Source organism: Silurus meridionalis, chromosome 20 (assembly GCF_014805685.1).
Source record: "Silurus meridionalis isolate SWU-2019-XX chromosome 20, ASM1480568v1, whole genome shotgun sequence".
Lineage (NCBI taxonomy): Eukaryota > Metazoa > Chordata > Actinopteri > Siluriformes > Siluridae > Silurus > Silurus meridionalis.
The window spans coordinates 15428196-15449240 of NC_060903.1; the positions used below are offsets into that span (position 1 = coordinate 15428196).

A 21045-nucleotide genomic window follows, 5' to 3' on the forward strand; every position below is an offset into this window, starting at 1 on the left:
GGAATCAGTTAAGACCGGATCCTGATTTAGGGTGAGGTGAGGTGGCCTGTGGTGCACTCGGTGTTTTAATTCATTCCAAAGGTGTTCAATAGAGTGTAGGTAAGAGACTATAACAGGCTCCAAGCCATGTAAAGCTTATCTTCACGGAGCTGGTTTTGCACACAGGGGCATTGTCATGCTGAGACAGGTTTAGGTCTCCTAGTTCAAGGAAGGAAAAATTCAAGGACAAATTTAATGCAAGTGCATCTAAAGATGATCTATACGATGCCTCTAACTTTGTGGTAACAATTTGGGGAAGAACCAGATATGGCTGGAAAAGTCAGCAGTCCCAATACTTTTGTCTATATAGATCAAATCTGTAAATTTTGACTTTATGAGTTCTTTACAATGTGCTTATTCATAAATGTCTATATTGTATGATCTACAAGCGTCTGTCAGCTACACTGACCTATTGTATTGTTAACTTAATTGGATAGAATACAGTATATCACAAGTAGGTACAGTAGAAAAATAATATCTGTTAGAACTGTTTGACATGCAGGTGGTTGGGTTGAAAGAAGCAGATGTAGAGGACAGGATGATATGTAGAGGATGATCCGCTCTGGTGACCCCTAAAAAAGAGTAAAAAAAGGAGTGCTCTGACCCCGAACGTGCTCGTGTTTCACAATGATCGTGTCGAGCTTTTCGATTAGGAAGTTTGTGATTTCCCAATAAATCCTGTAACCTTCTCTAGAGTCCCATCTTACGAATATATGAATATACTTCTATGCATTATACATTTTATTTTTTTAAACCCATGTCATCTCAGCGGCTCTGTACAAAATGTGCTTCAGCTGTGTTTTAATATAACTTATATATTTAGTATGATAATGTAAATACTCTTTAGGTTTGGACTGTTCTATCTTTCAATTCAACAGAAGAAGCTGAACATTTCTATCAGTGCAAACATTCAGACTCAAAATCTCCATTGCCCCCAGAACAGCAGCAAAATTGTAACTTTGAACTATAAGATGGTTATCATTCTCGCTTTAATAATCTTTCGCTGAAGAAGAACATGCAACAACGGCATATTCTCGGCACTGAGGGAAACAGAACGGCAGTGATCGGGTGTATTTGTATAAATAGAGCGATTCTAATTATTAGCAATTTCATAGTTAATGAAAAATAAATGATTTATTAGTTGTTTTTTTCTATACAGGGACACACAGGACATCTAGGGCAACACATGCAGAACTGCACGTTGACAAAATAGAGCCTCATGCGGAAAAGAAATACACCAGTTCTTCTTTCTTGACTTAATTCCCTTTTTTTTTTTTTTTTTTTTACACTGACTGTACACTGATAAGGAACAGTGCGTAGTATTTTTTTGTGCAACCGTGTGCATTTATAGGTTTGCTGTTAAGATTCTGAATCGTTGTGTGGTTCAGGCTAACAAGCCTCCCACGGTGGAAGCGATAACGATCCCGAGCACCACACAGCAAATAAGAATCAAGATTTTCTTCTGTGTACAGACAAGGCATTAAGGAGAAATCCAGACGGCATGGAAAGAGAAGAATGAAGTAAGGGTTAATCATACAGTTACACACCTATATCATTAGAGAGAGAGATGTAAACGTTAGGGCACAAGGATTAGAGAAAACTACTTTCAATTGCCCCTAATAAAATGCATTCCAAAAGCGAAAGCCATGCATGCGGGAGATGAGTACTAAAGCGCTACACACTTTACACTGCACACTTTGTACACACTTACACACACCATATGGGGGTGTCAGAATTCCATTGATGAGTTTTTCAAGAATAAATAAGGCATAACAGAAGATAAGAGCTGTGCTAATACTGTTTTTTTTTTTTATAAACCTGCGATAAACGAAACTATACATAATATTGAAATAGTGGCGGATTATAATTTTAACTGCTGTAATTCATTTCCTGATGATTTTATTAAGATAAATCAAGCCATTTACAGTATACAGTAATCCTCCGCTTTACCGCGGTTCGAATCTCGCACCCCCTCGGTTTATCGCGAAATTGCATTTGCCACATAACTAATTAATTTGACAGATTTTCCCGGGCTCTCGTGGAGAAACTTATAGGGAAATGTTTTTATGGAGTTGAAATAATGAAATTTATTAATAAAAAATATAATAACTAATTATAAAATGAATTAAAATGTTAATACGGTACAGTACTGTATACACGAAATAGCATTTTTGGGGTGGCGTCTGTTTTTCGCGGGCCGTTTTGGAACGTAATCGGGGAATACTGTATTGTGATTATGATTTTAATAAATGGGTCGTGGCTGAAGTTGAATGTGACGAACTAGAAATGAAAATGTCAAAATGAGAAATAGAAGACAGAATGACACACGGAGTATATTCATATATCACTTATTCGTTCCCTCCCAAGTCTAAAAATAGCTTATTATTCATTAATATGTTTTATTAATTTCATAATGGTGGATTTGTATTTTCCATTATAATTATTGTTTTCAATCACAGACCTCTGAGGTCAGCCCGGATCTCATATTGAGAACTTCCATCGATTCTAGCTAATTAGCGATCCATCTAATAGGAAAGATAGCGTTTCATTCAGTTTAGAGCTGAATGGGAAATGACTACACTGTACATGTTGTACACTATTTCACACATGATACCATGTGCTTCTAGTACATTTCACACATTTATTCATCAGAGGAATTCAAGGAGGTCATGTTGAAAACAACACTAGACTGAATACTGACTGAATCATTAGACTGAATCAAACGTGTCTGAACATTAGTCTTGAATTGCATGCAGCTGCACAGAACACACACACACACACACACACACACACACGCTCGTGTATGCACACAAGAATGGCAGAAAGTAGTGAGGTAGGTGGAACAATCGATACATTAGCTTACAGAGTGACATTTCAATCAAAACATTTTAAATAACATGTTTCATCTCACTGTTTCGATAATCTCACAAACAGCCCATTTCCAAGGCTAAATATTATAAAATAAAAATGATACTGAAAGCTTGACCCCCAAACCCATCATGGCTTCTTCTAGTCTAGAAGTCTAGTCTTCTTCTAGCCAACTTATTCCAGTACGCCGTCTCTCCTGCGCATGCTAGCTGAGTCCAACAGCGAGTGAGATGATGAGGATGAGCAGACAAAATGTCACACATGTCCCTAACAGGATCAACTTCTGTGGAATTGATAGAAAGACAGGGGGTTTAGGTGGTTCTATTGAACCATATTTTGGAGAATGGTGGAACGGGACCGTCTCGGCCTCGGATGCTCCACTGTGTGAGCGTTTTTTATTGTATTGAGTTGATCTGATTGGATGACGTTTCCATATACTGAAAACTTTTTCTAAAGAGAAAAAAGGCATCATGTCAAGTTATTTAAGGTTTTTATGGAAAAATGCATTCCCAGTGTAAAAGTAGGAAGATCTTAGCCATGATTGTCGAAGGATACAAGTCTGGCCTGTGTGTGTGTGTTTGTGTTATACAGGTAGTTTGTGAGGTATAAAGGTATACACCGACCAGACATAACTTTATGGCCACAGACCAGGTATAACATTATGACCACCTGCCTAATATTGTGTTGGTCCCCTTTTACTGCTAAAACAGTTCTGACCTGCAGAGCATTAAAAGCATGAACTTCTTCAGCAGTTTGAGCTACAGGAGTTCGTCTGTTGGATCAGACCACACGGACCAGCCTTCGCTCCCCACGTGCATCAGTGAGCCTCGGCCGCCCATGACCTTTCGCCGGATCACTACTGTTCCTTTCTTAGACCACTTTTGATAGATACTGACCACTGCAGGATGGGAACAACCAATGGAGATGCTCTGGCTCAGTTGTCTAGCCATCACAGGTTGGCCCTTACTAATGTAAAATAACTCCACTATATTTTTAGTACATGTTTATTATATATATATATATTTTATACATGTATGTACTACCTCACTCATTTTTGTCTCATTCTCGACTACGTGCATAAGCAAAGCACGGCGCAACATGGCACGAGATGAAAAGATGAACGGAAGGACGGACTCGACGACGGAGGTCATAAGCATCTGACTCACCCTCCGTGCTTTGCTCTGGTACTTTACTGCCTTCTTGGTGTCTGACACAGCCCTTTCCACGTAATCCACTGCGTGCTCCACGTTATACTCTATACGGTCGATCATCTCGCCCTGAGCGAGCACGCGCAGCAGCATCGCGATCAGGACGGGGGTGGGGAGAGAAAGGAAAGGGGACAAGAGGAAGAAAGGACAAGAGAAAGAGAGAAAGAAAGCAGGTTTAGAGAGAGGATGTGGACTGATTAAGGTGTTACTCACCACCTTGTTGGTTTTTTGCACTTTAACGGCAGCTTTAGTGTCTTCTTTGGCTTTTTCCACGTATTCTTGGGCGTTACGCACGTTTGATTCAATGTTGTTCATGAGCCCACCCTGGATGAAGATACGAGATGGTGAGAAAAGGAAATGGGAAGTGAAACATAAACACATTTTAAAAATCAACCCAAGTTTTTAATAACTACATTAAATTATGTTTGATTAAACGAAACACCTGAAATAATGTTCATAACCATACGTGAGTAAATTTATATATATTTATCATATGGGATGTCTGAATACTCGTTTCTGATTGGCTGGGAAGTGTAAACCCTTACACAGACAGTTCCAAATGTTGTTTATAATTCCAAATGATCATACTGAGCTGAATGTATCACCTTTTAACTGATATGTTGCTTGTGATAAATATCGTGAGGCACAAGATGAATTTGATGAACTGAAGAAGAAAATGAGAAATATAGCGAAAAACAGCACAAGGGGTTAACACCAACAGCTCGCTTATTCGTAGAGTCACACATAGTTCGCACACACAATCTCTCTCTTCAATTACTATTTATTAAAACGCGTTACTAATTACTGTGTTTGATAAAGAGTAAGTACAGCTCTAATAAACCATATTAAAAATAACTAATATAATTTAAAGTTTTTACCTACAACATTAACAGCAGCTTTAATATGTCAAAGCTACAAACTGACCATAGTCAAAGTAGGATACTCCAAGTGTGTGTTCCACCATTTTAATGTAGGAGTCTCAAATATCAGTGTCCTAAAACAGACCAGACTGTTTTCCACCAGGTAAAAAAATCCCAATGAATTCCAAAGGAGATTTTGTATCAGTAATTCGACAAGATGAATTGTTTTCCTTTTTTCTTATTTTGAATAAAAAGAGACACTGGATGAGGAATGTTGCTCTACAACATTAATTGTAAAATGTAAATGAGTTACAGTAACTAGCAAGGCGTGTCACTTATTAATAAAGTGTACATATAAATCAGTGGAGAAAAAATACAAAGAATATTTGAATCGAGGAAGAACCCTTCAGGAAGTAGTAAATCCGGCACATCCCCCAAACACAACCCCAAGTATTTTCAACAAATTTCTTGGTTTGTTAATAATGAAATGACAAAAATGATGAAATTCGGGATTTATGAATGTTAACTAATGCAGTAAACAATATTAGTTCAGGAAATATGAAGTGTTACAGAGTAATTTGGGTGTAAAATGGCAGTGGCAGTGGTGTGTTGCTGAAAATAAGTATACGTGCATGTAAAACTGTAGATCAATGCAGATTTTACCTCTAGAGGTTAGTGCAGATTCCAAGTTCACAGCAGGCTTTTAAAGGCCTATTACAGAGCGAGAGAGAGAGAGAGAGAGAGAGAGAGAGAGAGAGAAAAGAGAGAAAAAAGAGGCAGCAACAGCCAAGGGCGGAAAAGAGCAAGCAAAACACAGACTCTGTGCAGGTCACACACTTCATTTTCACAGGGAATTGAGAACGAGAGAGTGCAGGTTAGTCTGATTAATTATTAAATCAAATACATGTGTGTTAATAGACTCTCTCACCCCCTTTTTGACCATTAACATAGATGAATAATTCACAAGCGATATTCATAAAAGCACACTATTGGCATTAAAAGCAAAAAAAAATTAAATGACAATATGTTAGCCTTTATAATTGATCGAGATTCACTGAGATTTGTTCATAGACATTTTATTTCATAGACACGTTGCTGAAGTTTTTTTAGCCAGTAATTGGAATATTTCCCACAATACCGTGCTAATTGTGGTAGCGTGAGATTTGGCCAACACTCTTATTCGGAGTCACAATGGTCTCTGAACAGAGAGTGAATAAAAGAGCAGTGGCAGCTTGGGGGTGCTGGGATTTAAACTCATGACCTTGCGATCAAAAATCCAACATCTTAACCACTAGGATACGCATCACAAAATTTTTTTTTAAATATTTTAATAAACATAATATTTCACATACACGGCATGGCAAAAAATATTGACAATTTTTTTAACTATATACGGTTCTTTCCAAACTGCTACCACAAAAAATAAAGTCACCAAACATTGTGGGATGCGATAGCATTCAGTTTAGCCTTTGACTTGAGCTAGGAGACCCAAACCTGTTCCATCATCATATATAAGATTGGAGTGGAAGGTCTTGAGTGGCCTGTTATAGAGCTCTATAAATCCCTATTGAACACCTTTTGGATGCATTGGAACGCTGACTGAACCCCAGACCTCCTCACCTCACCTACATCAGTACCTGACTTTACGAATTCTTAGCAGCATAATGAGCATAAATAACTTAGTACACTTTGATTATTATACAAGCAAATGGGGAGTAAATGTGGAATAAGATGGTCATAAAGCGCAATCTTATGCTCAGGTGTCCACAAACGTACACATATGTAGACATTTTCTTTAATGAAAGCACATACACAAATGTTTTCACAGATACAAACCTAATTTCTGGCCATGAGATGTTGGATTTTTGTCTTCCTTAAAAAATTCTTCATTTACAAGGAAAAGATTTGTGGTCCCCAACCCTCAGACAATATTTTCACGGACCGGCCTTTAACATGTGGCGGATAAATAAAACAAAATAAAATGATAAGTCCGGCATAGAAACTGTTATTTTCTAAATATAATAATAAACGTGAATCCACTGTGTTGTTGTTTGTTCATTTTGCTCGCTTGGGGGTTTGAATTTAGCGGTAATGTATTATGTGTTAGCTGCCGGAGCAGCCCCTTTAAGAAGGTAGCGGATGGAGGTGAGACATGTGACGAGGCATCATGACATGCATCAGGAGTGAGTCATAGACAGATGTGGCGGAGAGAATCCGGTCATTTTCCAAAATAAAACATCGTTCAGATTTAGATAATAAATAAAACGGAAATAATGTAAGTTATGTCTTCTTTCTGTGCGGCCTGGGGGGTTGGGGGACCACTGCTATAGGGTACCATTTGGGCTGCAGCAAAAATATGGGCTTTAAAGCAATGTCAAACACTGCTAGCTAAATATTGCCATTACGAAGACTATTTTTAAGAAATCTGTAAAATTGCTTATTTATACACATTCTTTTTTTGCAGGTCTGTGACTGAGGAAAAACAGAAAATTGCAATGTATCTGCTCTTTATTTTGTTTTCTAGACAGAGTTTCTGCAACTATTGCATTATTCAGTGAATATTTTACACCAGGAAAAATCTATCCTTGTCATAGTTAATCAATTGGATTCGTTCAATCCATTTTACTTGCTGCTGTTCACTTTTTCAGGCTGTAGGTAAACAAAGCAATGTCATTTCCTGGACTCAGGGATAAAGTAAGCTTTAGAGAAGAGGTGGACCGAGATGAGCTCACGCTGATGCGGTTTTTCGCTGCACGTACATGTAATTAGAGGAAACACATACTGGCTTTTTCTAACGAGGTTTTCAAAAACGCACAGCATGAGTGTTGCCTGATTGTTCCTGCATGTGTGTGTGTGGTTCTGTGTGATGCCATGGCAGTGGGGAAGCACTGAGATAAATCCCCCTCCTATGGCGAGGCCATCTGTCATTGGAAAACCATAGCGGAGACACAAAGAACCATTTTTTTGAGGTGAAAGGAGAAATGGAGAAGGTTCCAAAGAGCACTCTCGCATGCTCTCGCTCTTTACCTCTCTCTATCTCTTTCTATCGCTCTCTATCTCTCACCTGACTCTCGACCAGCATGGCCATGTCCATGAACATGTCGTGAAGCTCACGGATGCTGTTCTCCAGCTTGATGATCTCATTGTGCCGGGTTTCGATCTCGTTCATGGCCTGCTGGGTGATGTTGGAGTCCATGATGATCTAAAGCAAGGAAGAGAAACACACACACACACACACACACAAACACACAATGATCAGGTCTCCTTCAATCCTCCATCAATTTTCTAGCAAACTTTCTGACCTCGCTCTGGCTTCGGCAATTTCTCTTGTTAGGAAGCGCGGCGGCTGAAATCAAAAACGATTCTGGGATACAATCGAGATTTGTTCAGTCTGCTAGAAGAGTCAAAGTGTTTCTGCCTGGATTTTCAATAGCTTCCCGAAACAACTGGAACGCCTGGAGCAGATGAATACATCGCTCATAGTCGCAAGGGCACAAATATTCAGGGCTGAGATGAGGAAAATAAACACGTTTTAAAATACACCATAAGGCAAAAGTCAAGAAAATCGTCTGGTCTCTTAAATCAATGTTCACACAAAACAAAATGCCTATGACTACATTAATGTGTTTAATGCAATTTATATTGCAGTTGAAGAAACAAATATTTCTGCAGAAATGATAACGGTCCTTTTTGTCGCGTTAAATAAAAATTTCAAGGATCTGGATCTGTATAATAAGACCAACAAAAAAACACGGCTGCTGGAAAACAGGACTCGTATTTCATTAACACAAGACAAATTTCGACAAACAACAAAAATAACCGAAAAGTGCACCGCCTATTTGGGTCCGCATTTCCAAACTTGCTATTTGTCCATATTCGCTTACATTCTTTGAATCACTGTAGGTTTTCACGTTTCACCTACGAGCAGTTGCGTCTAGATGCCAAAATGTACTTGTCTTAGCCGTGACCTATTTAGTCCTGAGGACCACTGTGCATTTGCACTCACCCCCGAAGTGAAGATCGCTGGGTTGTCACTTTCCAGCATGCTTTCCAGCTCCTCGTTTGTTGTGTTCCTTCCAGCTTCAAACACACACACACACACACACACACACACACTTTTACTGCATCAGGCATATAATGTGCCTTATAACCACCCTATTGCAAAACTTACACAATGTAATTACATTACAATACACATTTCTTCATGGTGTATTCTACACAATAGAAATGACAGGTACAATTCTATTATTTTCTCAGCCAGATACCTGTAAAAAGGGGGAAAAATCCATGTATGCATGAATGTGTTTGATGTGACAGAAATGGTATATTAAAATACTTAAAAACATCACAATGAAACACAATAAATGCATCACAATCTAGAGAGAAAGAGAGAGAGAGAGAGAGAGAGAGAGAGAGAGAGAGAGAGAGAGAGAGAGAGAGAGAGAGAAAGGAATATCAGCAAAATTAGAATTTTTTTAACAACACCTTGTAACCCTTGCGTGGTGAAACATTGTGTATTGGGATTTTATTTGATTGCTGTTTTCTTTCCATTTTAAACGAATGAATGAAAGAATGACCCCGCCTAACTTGTTCCTTTTTCAATTCTTCAAAGCTCCAGATATTGAAACTGATAATATAATAAATATCTATACTTATATAATCTAAGCAGCTTCAGTAGGCCAAAAAGGGTTTTTTGTGAATCAGTGGCTCTGATTGGAAAACATATCACACCCAACACTCATGCATGGTGTACGAGGCTGGGATTGGATCTGTGCCTTCCTATTTGTTTACATTTTGTTTTGTTTTTTTGGCAAAAAACATCATTTTATACATGAATCATATTGGTAAAATATTCCAGGCTTGAATAAAGACTATCCTGCTGGTCAGTGAGTGCTGAGAGCCAGACGCTGCTCTGTGGCAATGCCAGCAGAGAGAGATATCACCACAAGACATGCTGCTCATTTAAGCTCATGCACTCTCTGCACTCACTCTGATGTGTGCCATTTGTGTGTGTGTGTGTGTCTGAGAAGATAGTCATAGCTGCATGACTGTGGGTGAAAAGGCTGTCACATGTCCATACCAGCCACCTGGCTCTTTTCTCGTTTCAAAACTAAAGCCCTTCAGTTTTACACTGGGGACAAATGTCTCAGGTCTTCTGCAGCATTGCTAAATTAATGTATTGGAAATCAGGCAGGGTAAAAAAGGGTAAATAATAAAAAAAAATCAATAATTAAAATGGTTATATATTGTACATTCGCTACATTCTCAATTTTCTTTGCTAAAGACCATAACATTCCTTTTTTTTTTTTTACCTGGTATGGTACTATTTTTAACAAAAGATTTTTTAAATCTAAAATTACAAAAATAAAGTCATAGCAATAAGAGAATAAATTCGATATCCTACTCTTCTTCTTCTTTCGGCTTCTCCCATTAGGGGGCGCTACAACGGATCATCCGTCTCCATACCCCCCTGTCCTCTACATCTGCCTCTTTCAACCCAACTACCTGCATGTCTTCCTTCACCACATCCATGAACCTCCTTCTTGGCCTTCCTCTTTTCCTCCTTCCTGGTGGCTCCATCCTCAGCGTCTCCTACTGATATACCCCATGTCCCTCCTCTGCACATGTCCAAACCATCTCAATCTCACCTCCCTCACCTTGTCTTCAAAACATCCTACATGCGCTGTCCCTCTAATAAACTAATTTCTAATCCTGTCCATCATCGTCACTCCCAACGAAAACCTCAACATCTTCAGAATAAATTCTATATATTTTGAGAATAAAGTCATAGCAATACAAGATTGAAGTGTTAATATAAAAAAAATTGTGATAAACGATTCAAAATTTCACATTGTGCATGTTTTGTTATGTAGCTTTATATTGTAAAATGAAGCACCAGGGTCCTGGAGGAACGTTCTCATTTCGCTGTGCACTGCGTCAGCTATATATGGTTGTAATGACAATAAAAGTTGAAATGAACGTGAAGGAATTGGTTAAATCCCATTTTAGGTTAGGATTTAGCAATTAGGGAATTCTTTGTCTTTTGGTGCATCATCATGGAGTTAGAATTAATAAACAGACACTGTGACGTTTCTGTAGAAAACAATTTATTCAGAAGAAAAAAATCCGATAGACATCGAGGTAATTGGCTCATTTATGGGGTCTGAAGTAAATCGATGGTTACATCTGCATGCTATTGTAAGAGAATATGTTGTTTCCCAAGAGACTATAAGGATGATGATCAGGGATAAAAAGGGATAAAAGAGATAAGAAGATATATTAATAGTTAACATGGTCAAGATCACAAATTTGCTTCCAATTAAATAAGGAAAAATATATATATTTCTGGTTTTAAATTGTCAAGCATGTTTTCAGTGTAGACATGGTCTCTGTTTTTTTTTTTTTTTTTTTTTTTTTGTTGATGTCAAATCGAAACATGTCCAGTACAATTCTCTTTCTGTCTCTTGCTTCAGTAATTTAATCTGCTTAATCTGACTTATTCATCTGTCTGTCCCTTGGCTTTCTCTATCTCCGTCCCCTCAGTACACCAGATTTTTAAACAGGTCCATCTGCATTTCTTAATCACCTGTCTGAGCTCAAGGTTAATTAGCGAGTGCTGCTGAATTAATAGATCTGTGGGGGTGCGAGTAGGACAGGCCACCTGTCACACACGGGATGGCAGAAGTCCTCTAATTCAATTACAGGTATGTATGTATGTGTGGGAGTGTGAGAGAGAACAAAATCTGTCCCAGGGACAGACAAATAGAGTCTCTTCAAACTCGTTGGCTGTTTCATATCACAATCTGTGTCCAAAATCAGCAGGAGAACATTTGGGACTGAAATAAAGCGTTCTGGGGATCCAGAAATTGTCTAATTGGATGATACTGTCCAGGCTGGTCTTCAGTCAGCAATAGTGTTTTAAGAATTAATGAAATAGTTTTTCAGGGTGTAGAGTGCATGTCCAGCTTATTTTTTCATCTTGGTTTGGGTCTTCTAGTTAAGGCAAAATATAATGCTACTGCATTCAAAGACTATACTGCATTTTATATTGTGTTCCTCCATCTTTGTTGTAAAAGTTTAGGACCACATATGGCTGGGAAATTTGTGTGTCTTGATACTTTCGTAAATATAGTGTAAGTCATAAATCATCCCTTTATGGAGTACAAACTACGGTATTTTCCGGACTATAAGCCACTACTTTTTTCCTCACGTTTTGAACCCCACGGCTTAAACAATGAAGCGGCTAATTTATGGATTTTTCCTGGGTTTTTCCCGGTTTCACAAACTTCAAGCCAAAAAACTGAGCCCCATAACATTAGACGCTTCCCCCACATCATAAATATGGATGAGGTTCCTCTGACGTTTAACCTGCCGCTCACTCGGACTGTCTACAGGAAATGCGAATCATTCGTCACGCTGAAAACAACCGGGCATGAAAAAACACACTTCACCTGTGTTCTGAGCTGCACGGCATCGGGAGAAAAGCTTCACCGATGGTGATTTTTAAACGCACGACGATGCCAAAAGATAAACTCCCGAGAGAAATAGTTGTGAAAGGAAGGAGGAAGACAGTGAACAATGACTTTCTTGGTAGGCTACTGTTTAGATACAAGCCATGTAACAGACACTGTCTTTCGTTTAAGCCTGTGTAAAGTTCATAAGTTTCAGTGTAGACACCGGCGGCTTATAGACAGGTGCGGCGTATTTATGTTCAAAATAAAAATCTTTGTCAAATTCAGTGGGTGCGGCTTATACTTGGGTGCGCTTAATAGTTCGGAATTTACGGTAGATAATTAATCAAATCAGTTGCAATGGATCTAAGATGGTTAAACTCTTGTTTAGTTGTTCTAAAACCACATTTCCATTCTTCCTTCACTACTACACTAATCAGCGTTATATCTGACTTATTGTTGATGTTGGAAGTGAACCTGCTGTCTCTAAAAACAGCTTCAAAAATAGCTTTCCCAGGGAGAATCTGTCTGGGCTTTCTGTAGGTTTTTTTTTCTTTAATTATAACAAAACTCCAAGGTTTTTTTATAGAGATCGTTTTTAACACCCTAGAGGGCATGAGAAAACCATTAGGCAAACAGCACTGAATTATAAGTGGGTTGATTTTAAATGAATGAAAACACTTCTCATAAATGAAATGTCGTGTGTGTGTGTGTGTGTGTGTGTGTGTGTGTGATTGTGCCCTGCCATAATTAAGCTTTTGATATTAAACTCTAAATCCACTCCCGCTCAACGAAAGGGCTACCAAAAATGTTCTGTATCATTAATGATACAATAAATTAATTAGTGATCATTTATTGCCTTGTTCATGATGCCACACAACACTCACATAAAACATAGTTTCATAGGTATTTCTTTACATCATATGTTTAGTTTCTAGGCTAACTATTAGGTTTCTGAATTATAATAACAACTAGCTCTGCAGCCCTGTTCACCTCTGATTATTCCCAGACATCTTAAGTATGTCACGTTTGATAAAACTAGCATAAAGTGTGGGCATTACCCAAAGATGCTTTGCATTTCTCCTGAGAGTGGAACACGGCAATCACTCTGTTATTTCAGTAAACTATTTGACAATAACGGTCATAAAGCTGTGACCACTGTCTTACGTAGTGCTGTGGGTCGGTTGTGCTGTGGGTGTGTAATGATGATGTGCTGTAGGTCTGTAGTGATGTAGTGCTGTAGAGTGTAGTGATAAAGTGCTGTGTGTAATGATGTAATGATGTAGTGCTGTGGGTGGATTGTGCTGTAGTGTGCTGGTCTGTAAAGCTGTGGGTCTGTAATGATGTGGGTGTGTAGTGTAGTAGTTCTCTAAGTCTGTTGTACTATAGGTATGTAATAATGTAGTGCTGTAGGTCTGTAGTAATGTAGTGCTCTGGGTCTGTAATTTTGAAGTTCTGTGGGTCTGTAGTGCTGTTGTGCTGTGGGTGTGTAATGATGTTGTGCTGTAGGTCTGTAATAATGTGCTGTGGGTCTGTAGTGATGTAGTGCTGTGAGTGTGTGATGAAGTTGTGCTGTAGGTCTGTAATATGTGCTGTGGGTCTGTAGTGATGTGGGTGTGTAATACTGTGGGTCTGAAATGCTGTAGGTCTGTAATGATGGTGTGCTGTGGGTCTGTAATGATGTTGTAATGTGGGTCTATAAAGATGTGGGTGTGTAGTGATGTAATGCTGTGGGACTGTAGTGATGTGGGTGTGTAATACTGTGGGTCTGAAATGCTGTGGGTCTGTAATGATGGTGTGCTGTGGGTCTGTAATGATGTTGTAATGTGGGTCTATAAAGATGTGGGTGTGTAGTGATGTAATGCTGTGGGTCTGAAATGCGGTGGGTCTGTAATGATGTAGATGTGTAGTAATGTAGTGCTATAGGTATTGAAAGCACAGAGAGAGAAAGAAAATGAGAGCGAGAGAAAAATGGATCAAGGGGATATGATAATAGCGTCCAATGGTGTTTGGAGATCAGGGGATGATGTTCCTGGCCTGAATACTGATGCAACTCAACTATGACATTTGAGCATGGCCTCCCTGCAGGCTCAGTTGCTCTGGTCTCGATGATTCAGTTTGTGTGTGTGTGTGTGTGTGTGTGTGTGTGTGTGTGTGTGTGTGTGTATGTGTGTGTATAGTATGTCAACCCTTTGATGGAGAGCCAGAAGAAAATCAAATGAATGGACGAAAGGGAAAAAAATCTACATGAAAAAGCTTGACCTTTTCAGAGACAAGAAAAGTAAGTATTGGCACCTTTTTCCAAATATGTTTGTAAGTATTGGCACCTTCTTTCCAAATATGTTTGCCTAATATAAAGACTAGCTTGGTTGTTTCCTTCCAGTCTTTATGCCCCTATTATATTGGAAAAAGGGATGTCTTGCTATGGCAACCCCTTAGGCCAGAGATGCTGTGCTGAATATTGTGCCCTTGACCATCAATAATTAGGCCACTGATCTCATTCAGCGGGTGAAGACTGAGGAGTGATCTATGCGTCCATTTCAGACAAGCTGTTCTGATTAGATTATGCGGTGCATACAATAACCAGAGTCCGGGACAGAGAAGGGGGCAGCAAGGTCAAGCCCAGGATAGATTGCCTATCCCATTCCAAACGCCTCTGCAAAATTGAGTGATGACCATATTCAGACAGTATCTCCATCTCGTTCTTTCATTCAATCTCTGATTCCTTTCTATACCATGACTTCCAATCACTTCTCATTCAATCTGTCTTCTTTATACCGGTTCCCTTATCTGCTGTCTAAGCTGATAGTTGAGCTAAACAAAAGCCAGCACATTAAGGCTATTTTTGGTAATAGCAAGTGTACTGTAGACCAAAGTAGCCCAAATGCTACAAAAAGGTTTCACAAAGCTAAAATTGCCTAAATACAACCAACCATATTTCCATGGATTGTGGCTAATATCTAGCGTTCTAGCTATCCCTGGGAGGTCTGGTATTTTTAATCAGTAAACATGACCAAGAACTGTCACAAGTCGTTTTTATCAGAGGTTAAAAAAGTCAGTGCAACAAACAATAATCTTTAGAAATTATTAGAAAGGAGGTATTTTTTTATTCTTCCACACCTTTAAACCCCATTAAGCAGGAGAACCCTTTTATGTAGTCTGGAGTGAAGTAGACTATAGTTAGCAAAAAAAAGAGCTCAATCGATTTGTTACTCTTTTGCTATAAACTCCCAGGTGTCTCTGTTTGTCTCTGAAAAAAAGATTTTCAGGATATCAAACATAATTTGTGGACACCAAAGACAAAATTGTAAGACTCCGCAAAGTCATCTTACTAATCCAGTCTTTGTGGCTTTCCTACTGATTTGGATGTTATGCTGTATCACACAGCCAACTTACAATCCACACTGAATAAACATTAGAACAACAAAAAAAGCTCACAAACATTTGCTAATTTGTGACTGCTTGCTAATCACTCTAAGCTAGCTATGCTAAGAACTGGACCACAAACAAAAAGGCTCAAATGCAGGTAAGATAAGGTGTTGAAATGAGATATAGTGATTACTGGCTAGTATTGCTAAACATACGGAACAAAAAGTATGGCAGGTGGACAAATGTATACAAATATATGAAAAACTTGAGGCAAAATATTTCAACATTATGTATTTTTTTCCTTAGGATGCTAGCATTGCTTCTAACTGTGACTTCAAATTACTATAAGAGCTGGTTAGCATGATTATCAGTCTGGGTAATCATTATTAGCATTACCACTATATGTTTTGCATAAGCTAATTGGAAATTCACTGTAACATACTATACAGCAAGCAAAAAAACTTTTATTTTTGACTCCTTATTAAGCAGGAGAACCCTTTGGTGTAGTGTGGGGTGAAGTGTAGGCTATAGTTAGCGCTAGTTAGAGCTCAATCAGGATGCGCTCTCTGTTACTCTCTCGCTATGTCTCATGACTTGAAATTCTCAGGTGCCTAGTTTTGTCTCCAAAAAAAAATAAAAAAGCTGTGAAAAAACAGGTATAATAATCCACAATTAAGCACAAAGGCTATGAGTGATACTAAATATACTTCAGGACTCTTTTTCCTTGCTAGGATGCTAGCACTGCTTCTAACTTCTAAAGTTACTTTAAGAGCTGGTTAGCAAAATTGTCAATCTGGGTAATCATTATTATCATTTCCACTTTATATATTTTGCATAAAGAGAAATCAATTAAATGTATTATCTGTTTGCAAGTCCACCCAAACACTACAATATGTGTGGCTCTTAGTGGACATAAACTACCTCAGAGATTGTAAAGACACAAAGGAGTGGATGGAAGGTTCTATTAGGCAAAGTGCAGCTCCATTAGACCACCTCCAGACTCGTTATCATCTTAAGTCGCTCACAGCGGGTTAAATATGACTGAACAACTGTTGTCTAGCATCAGCCGAGCAATTACACACAACGCACTGGATAATGACATGCGAATGTGGTAAAGAGGACGTGTAACAGCGTTTGAAGTGAAAGGTGATGCGTGAGGTGCTTGTATAATAAGTGAATGCGACTAGCAAAGCGTGATAGTTTAAGTGTGTTGGGGGTTGGTGGGGGGTTGATAAAAAGCTAAACACGACCATTAAAGAACAGCAGCCGTGCATGTGGGATGCTCCATAATTAGGATGGAAGAATCCTGTGTGGGACGGCATGGAGGGAGGAGAATAGGAGTTGTGGGCTGAGATGCAGAATATGCAGAGGTGGAGAGGCCTCACGACTGTGAAGACGAGCAAATGAGCAGCAATTAGTGCTCGAAAAAAAAAAGCTGTTAAGCAGCCAGGCGAAGGCGGCCTGCCCACACTGGAGGATGCACGTGTACATTCAGATACATTCACTCTGACACACTTCTATGCACTAGCCAGAAAGCCGCTCAGGGTCAGATTTGAAAGAGAAAAATAATTGTCTCTCAGATTTACACATCTTGGATGAGGTCATGACAAAACCAATAATAACGTAAGCGCTACATTCGATAAATATGTTTATATTGACGTAACTGTGATTGTAGCTATGTGGCTGGTGCTAATTCCTTAATTGGTGCTTAATCCTTAATTCCTTAAGTGGTCAACTCATGCTTTCACATCATGTCTTGGACAAATAGGAATGACACAAGGCCAGTTTCAGCATAAAAGGTGAAGCTTTGGATGCTAATCCTTTCTGATTGTACAAATGAGATAGCAGTAAAGAGAGCTAGAAGCATCTCTGTTTTGAGATCCTATTGAGTCTACTATCGGCAGGTAGGTGAAAGGCATTGTGGTCAATGTGTGAAAGCGTCATCCCAAAAGATTAAAGAAAATATCAAGTCAATGAAATTCATTGCAAATACAATTCCATACATGGTACACACGTACATGTACACCGCATAAACCCCAGTGCACACACACACAAAAAGACACACACAATTTACTGGCTTGACATTCATCTGCTTAAAAAAGGCATGAGAACATTAGTGTGTTGCTATGGTGATGTCAAGCAGGGGAACCTGACTGGTAATTCAGCCATATCGTTAAAATGTTTGGATGCACTTTTAACATCTTTTACACTTTGCCCCACAACCTTTTAGTTGCAAGAAATGTTCTTAGAAGTGTCTATGTATAACATATAACATACATAGACATACAATGTCTATTGCATATCAAGTAAATGATGCAATGTCCCTAAAAAAATAATCTAAATTTGCACCTGGATTCCTATTTAAATCTAAATAAAGTGTTCCGGACGACCGTTAAGGTAATATATATACTTTATTTGGATTTATATATTTACATATAAACCCTGCACCCAGAAAATACTGAAAATCCCTGTGGTTTAAATGCCAAAATGGTGACATTTCGACAACCTCAGCTACATCGATTCTAAGTGGTCTCAATTAGAAAATGCAAACCACAAACCAAACCCAGGCATTCACTAAAGATCCCTGCATAGCCTTACTTTGTCCTGAAAGATTCCAATTCAAATGCTTTATTACACCGCCATGTAAACACATAAAAGTAAAAACCAGTTCAGTGAAAAGGCCAGTCCAGATGCGCACTTTTAGTTTCAAACTCAATCCGATGCCCTAAGAACCTGGCAATCTGGCAAGCTTTAAAAAAAGAAATAAAATATGAGTACCATGTCGGATTCATTTCTGCTTAGAAGCTATTATATGTCCGATCCCGAATAATGCATTCATATTGCGTAGGATTTCCAGTACTTCCTAGAAATGCTCTGAAAATATATTCAAATGCATCCACCTTGGCTTGGCATAATGGATCTCTATTACTTTAAGATCCATTAAATCCGTGCGTCACCGCTAAGGCATTTTAAATGAAGTTGCTCTAAGGGATGAGAGCTCCAGTGTGTAATCGAGTTGCTTTGTTATAAACCCCCGAATCGTCGTAATTGTGTGCTTGCTGGAGTCTTTTGCTGTCTGTAGAAATGCAAACTGGCTTGAATATAATTTAAAATGCCAGAGGGATCTGTGCATTATACAAAAAAATAAAAAATATGATTGGGTGAATATTAAAGTCACCAGATTTTCATTTCTCATCATCTTTCCTCGTCATTTACTACGATAAAAATTTTCTAGACTGATGACGCAGTCGCTCGTCCTGATAAGGTGTGGACCTTCAAAGAACAAAGAGCACCCAGTTTATCCTCGTCACTGAGCTCACTCCTGATGGAGATCTGAAACATACAAGCTAAAAAAAACAAAAAAAAACCTACAAGTACTCACCTAAAGCTTTTTTCTCACCAGCTCAGCTTTGTATTTCGAGCTCTTAGTGTGTGTAAGATGATCAATGAACCCAAGCAGGGTTAATTAACACGGCACTATGGAGAAGGTCCGGGTTCCAGCATGCCACTGTGGTGTGATTCACTGGGTCACTGTTTCTTATTAAAATTTATAATGCTTTGAATATTCTCATCGTGAAATGCTACCTAATGACAAGGCTGAGTCGAGAATAGTTTATAGAAATTGAGCTCATCAGTATTCAGACTTTAGAATTAACCAAAAAAATGTAAAAGGCCACATTTTCTTTACACAAAAAAATGACACTATGGAAAGCTACAGGCAATAAAGCAAATCCTTGCTGAATTCTTGATTCTGATTGTTGATTAATTTGCTGGCAATAATACAAGCTATAATTCAAACCACAGGTTTTTTTTTTAAGTTCTAATACAATATACACTATTAGACAAAAAAGTATTGGGACACGTCTTTTCCAGCCATACATTATACGTTTTTTTCCCAAACTGTTAACATAAAGCGCAGGATGTCTTTGGATGCAGTAGCATTGAAATTTCCTGCCGCTTGTATTTGTACCTTTTCCAGAATGACACAAAAAGAGCTCTATAAAGATATGGTGTACATGGGTTAAAAGATGTGTGGAAGATCTTGAGTAGTTTGGTATGGAGCTCTGACCTAAACCCTATTGAGATAAATTGTAAAGCTGACTTCACCCCAGGCTTCCTCACCTCACCATACATCAGTACCTGACTTTACTAACACTCTTGTAGCTGAATGAGCACAAGCACACGCCAAAATCTAGTGGAACATCTTCCTAGGAGAGTGGAGGTTATAATAAGAGCAAATGGGGACACATACAACTGTTATGATCAAGTGTCCACAAATATCCATATAATGTGCATTAAATAAATGAAAAACAAATTAAAAAAAAAAGGTAAGAGTTGGTCATTGTTAGTAAGAAGGAGAGCGAATATCATGTACTTTGGAGAAATCTGTATCTGGAGTGATAATATCCTCAACATGTGTGTGTGGAGGGGGGTAGAGCGATAAGCGGAGGCGGAGGGAAAACTCGTTTTTTACTATCACTCCTGTAAACTACGTATCCCTAAACTTTAAAATGTTAACTTTTTCTTCTTTGCTAATCTTAATTTTCGTCACAATCTTTGCTTTCTGGCTTTGATTTGCCATCTAGCAGCGGCGTCTCGAGCTGGTACCTCAAGTTTTTGCTCGCGTATCAAAGCAAAAAATCGACCGAGTGACCGCTCGTATCTCGGAAAACTCTTAGGTCAAGGCACTTCTATGTCAAGGTACCACTGTAATTCCTACATTTGTGACTTAATTACTGCCCTTAACTGACAATGATGCAATAGCTGCATTGATGGGTGTCATTACTCCTAATAATTACAAGTACTTCTGATTTATTTTTTGTAAAAAGTAATCTGTGACAAATGTATGCAGCAGAGTGGAAAATGAATTATGGGCAAGTGAAAGACCGAGTTGTGTGTCGTCAGCACACTAATAAAAAGAAACGTTACACTTTAAAAGGGTTACATTTATAATTAAATAAATGAGCTAAAGGAGGAATGTATAGGGCAATAGATAAGTGATAATAGAGGCTCAAAAATGAGGGACACCACAAGATCCTATAACAGCTGGAGGTCTAAATACCCAGTGCAACCATAGTGCACCCTGCTGCTCTAATGAACTAGTAGAACCTCTAGATCTAGTGTAACTTGGTATTGTCAGTAACATTGTTACAAATGAAAATACAATATTCTCGATAGCCTAAGGGTACTGTTTAATGTTCATAACTGTTAGAGGTCAGATCAAGCTAGGGATCAGAAATAGAAGGACCT

The 21045-nt window shown here is 38.6% G+C and overlaps 1 protein-coding gene across 3 annotated transcripts in view; it reads right to left on the minus strand.

Annotated features, from left to right (window-relative positions):
• Positions 1–1295: 1295 nt before the first annotated feature.
• LOC124402905 (syntaxin-1A) overlaps positions 1296–21045 on the minus strand; it is an 80099-nt gene continuing 60349 nt past the window's right edge. The window contains exons 7-10 of one of the 3 annotated variants that reach the window (XM_046876324.1): positions 8982–9055; positions 8040–8177; positions 4074–4184; positions 1296–1501 (exon numbers count right to left, since the gene is read on the minus strand). In XM_046876324.1, coding sequence (XP_046732280.1) covers positions 1424–1501; positions 4074–4184; positions 8040–8177; positions 8982–9055 — 401 coding nt within the window. In that variant the 3' untranslated portion in view covers positions 1296–1423. The other 2 variants (XM_046876325.1, XM_046876326.1) reach the window with 2 other exon arrangements.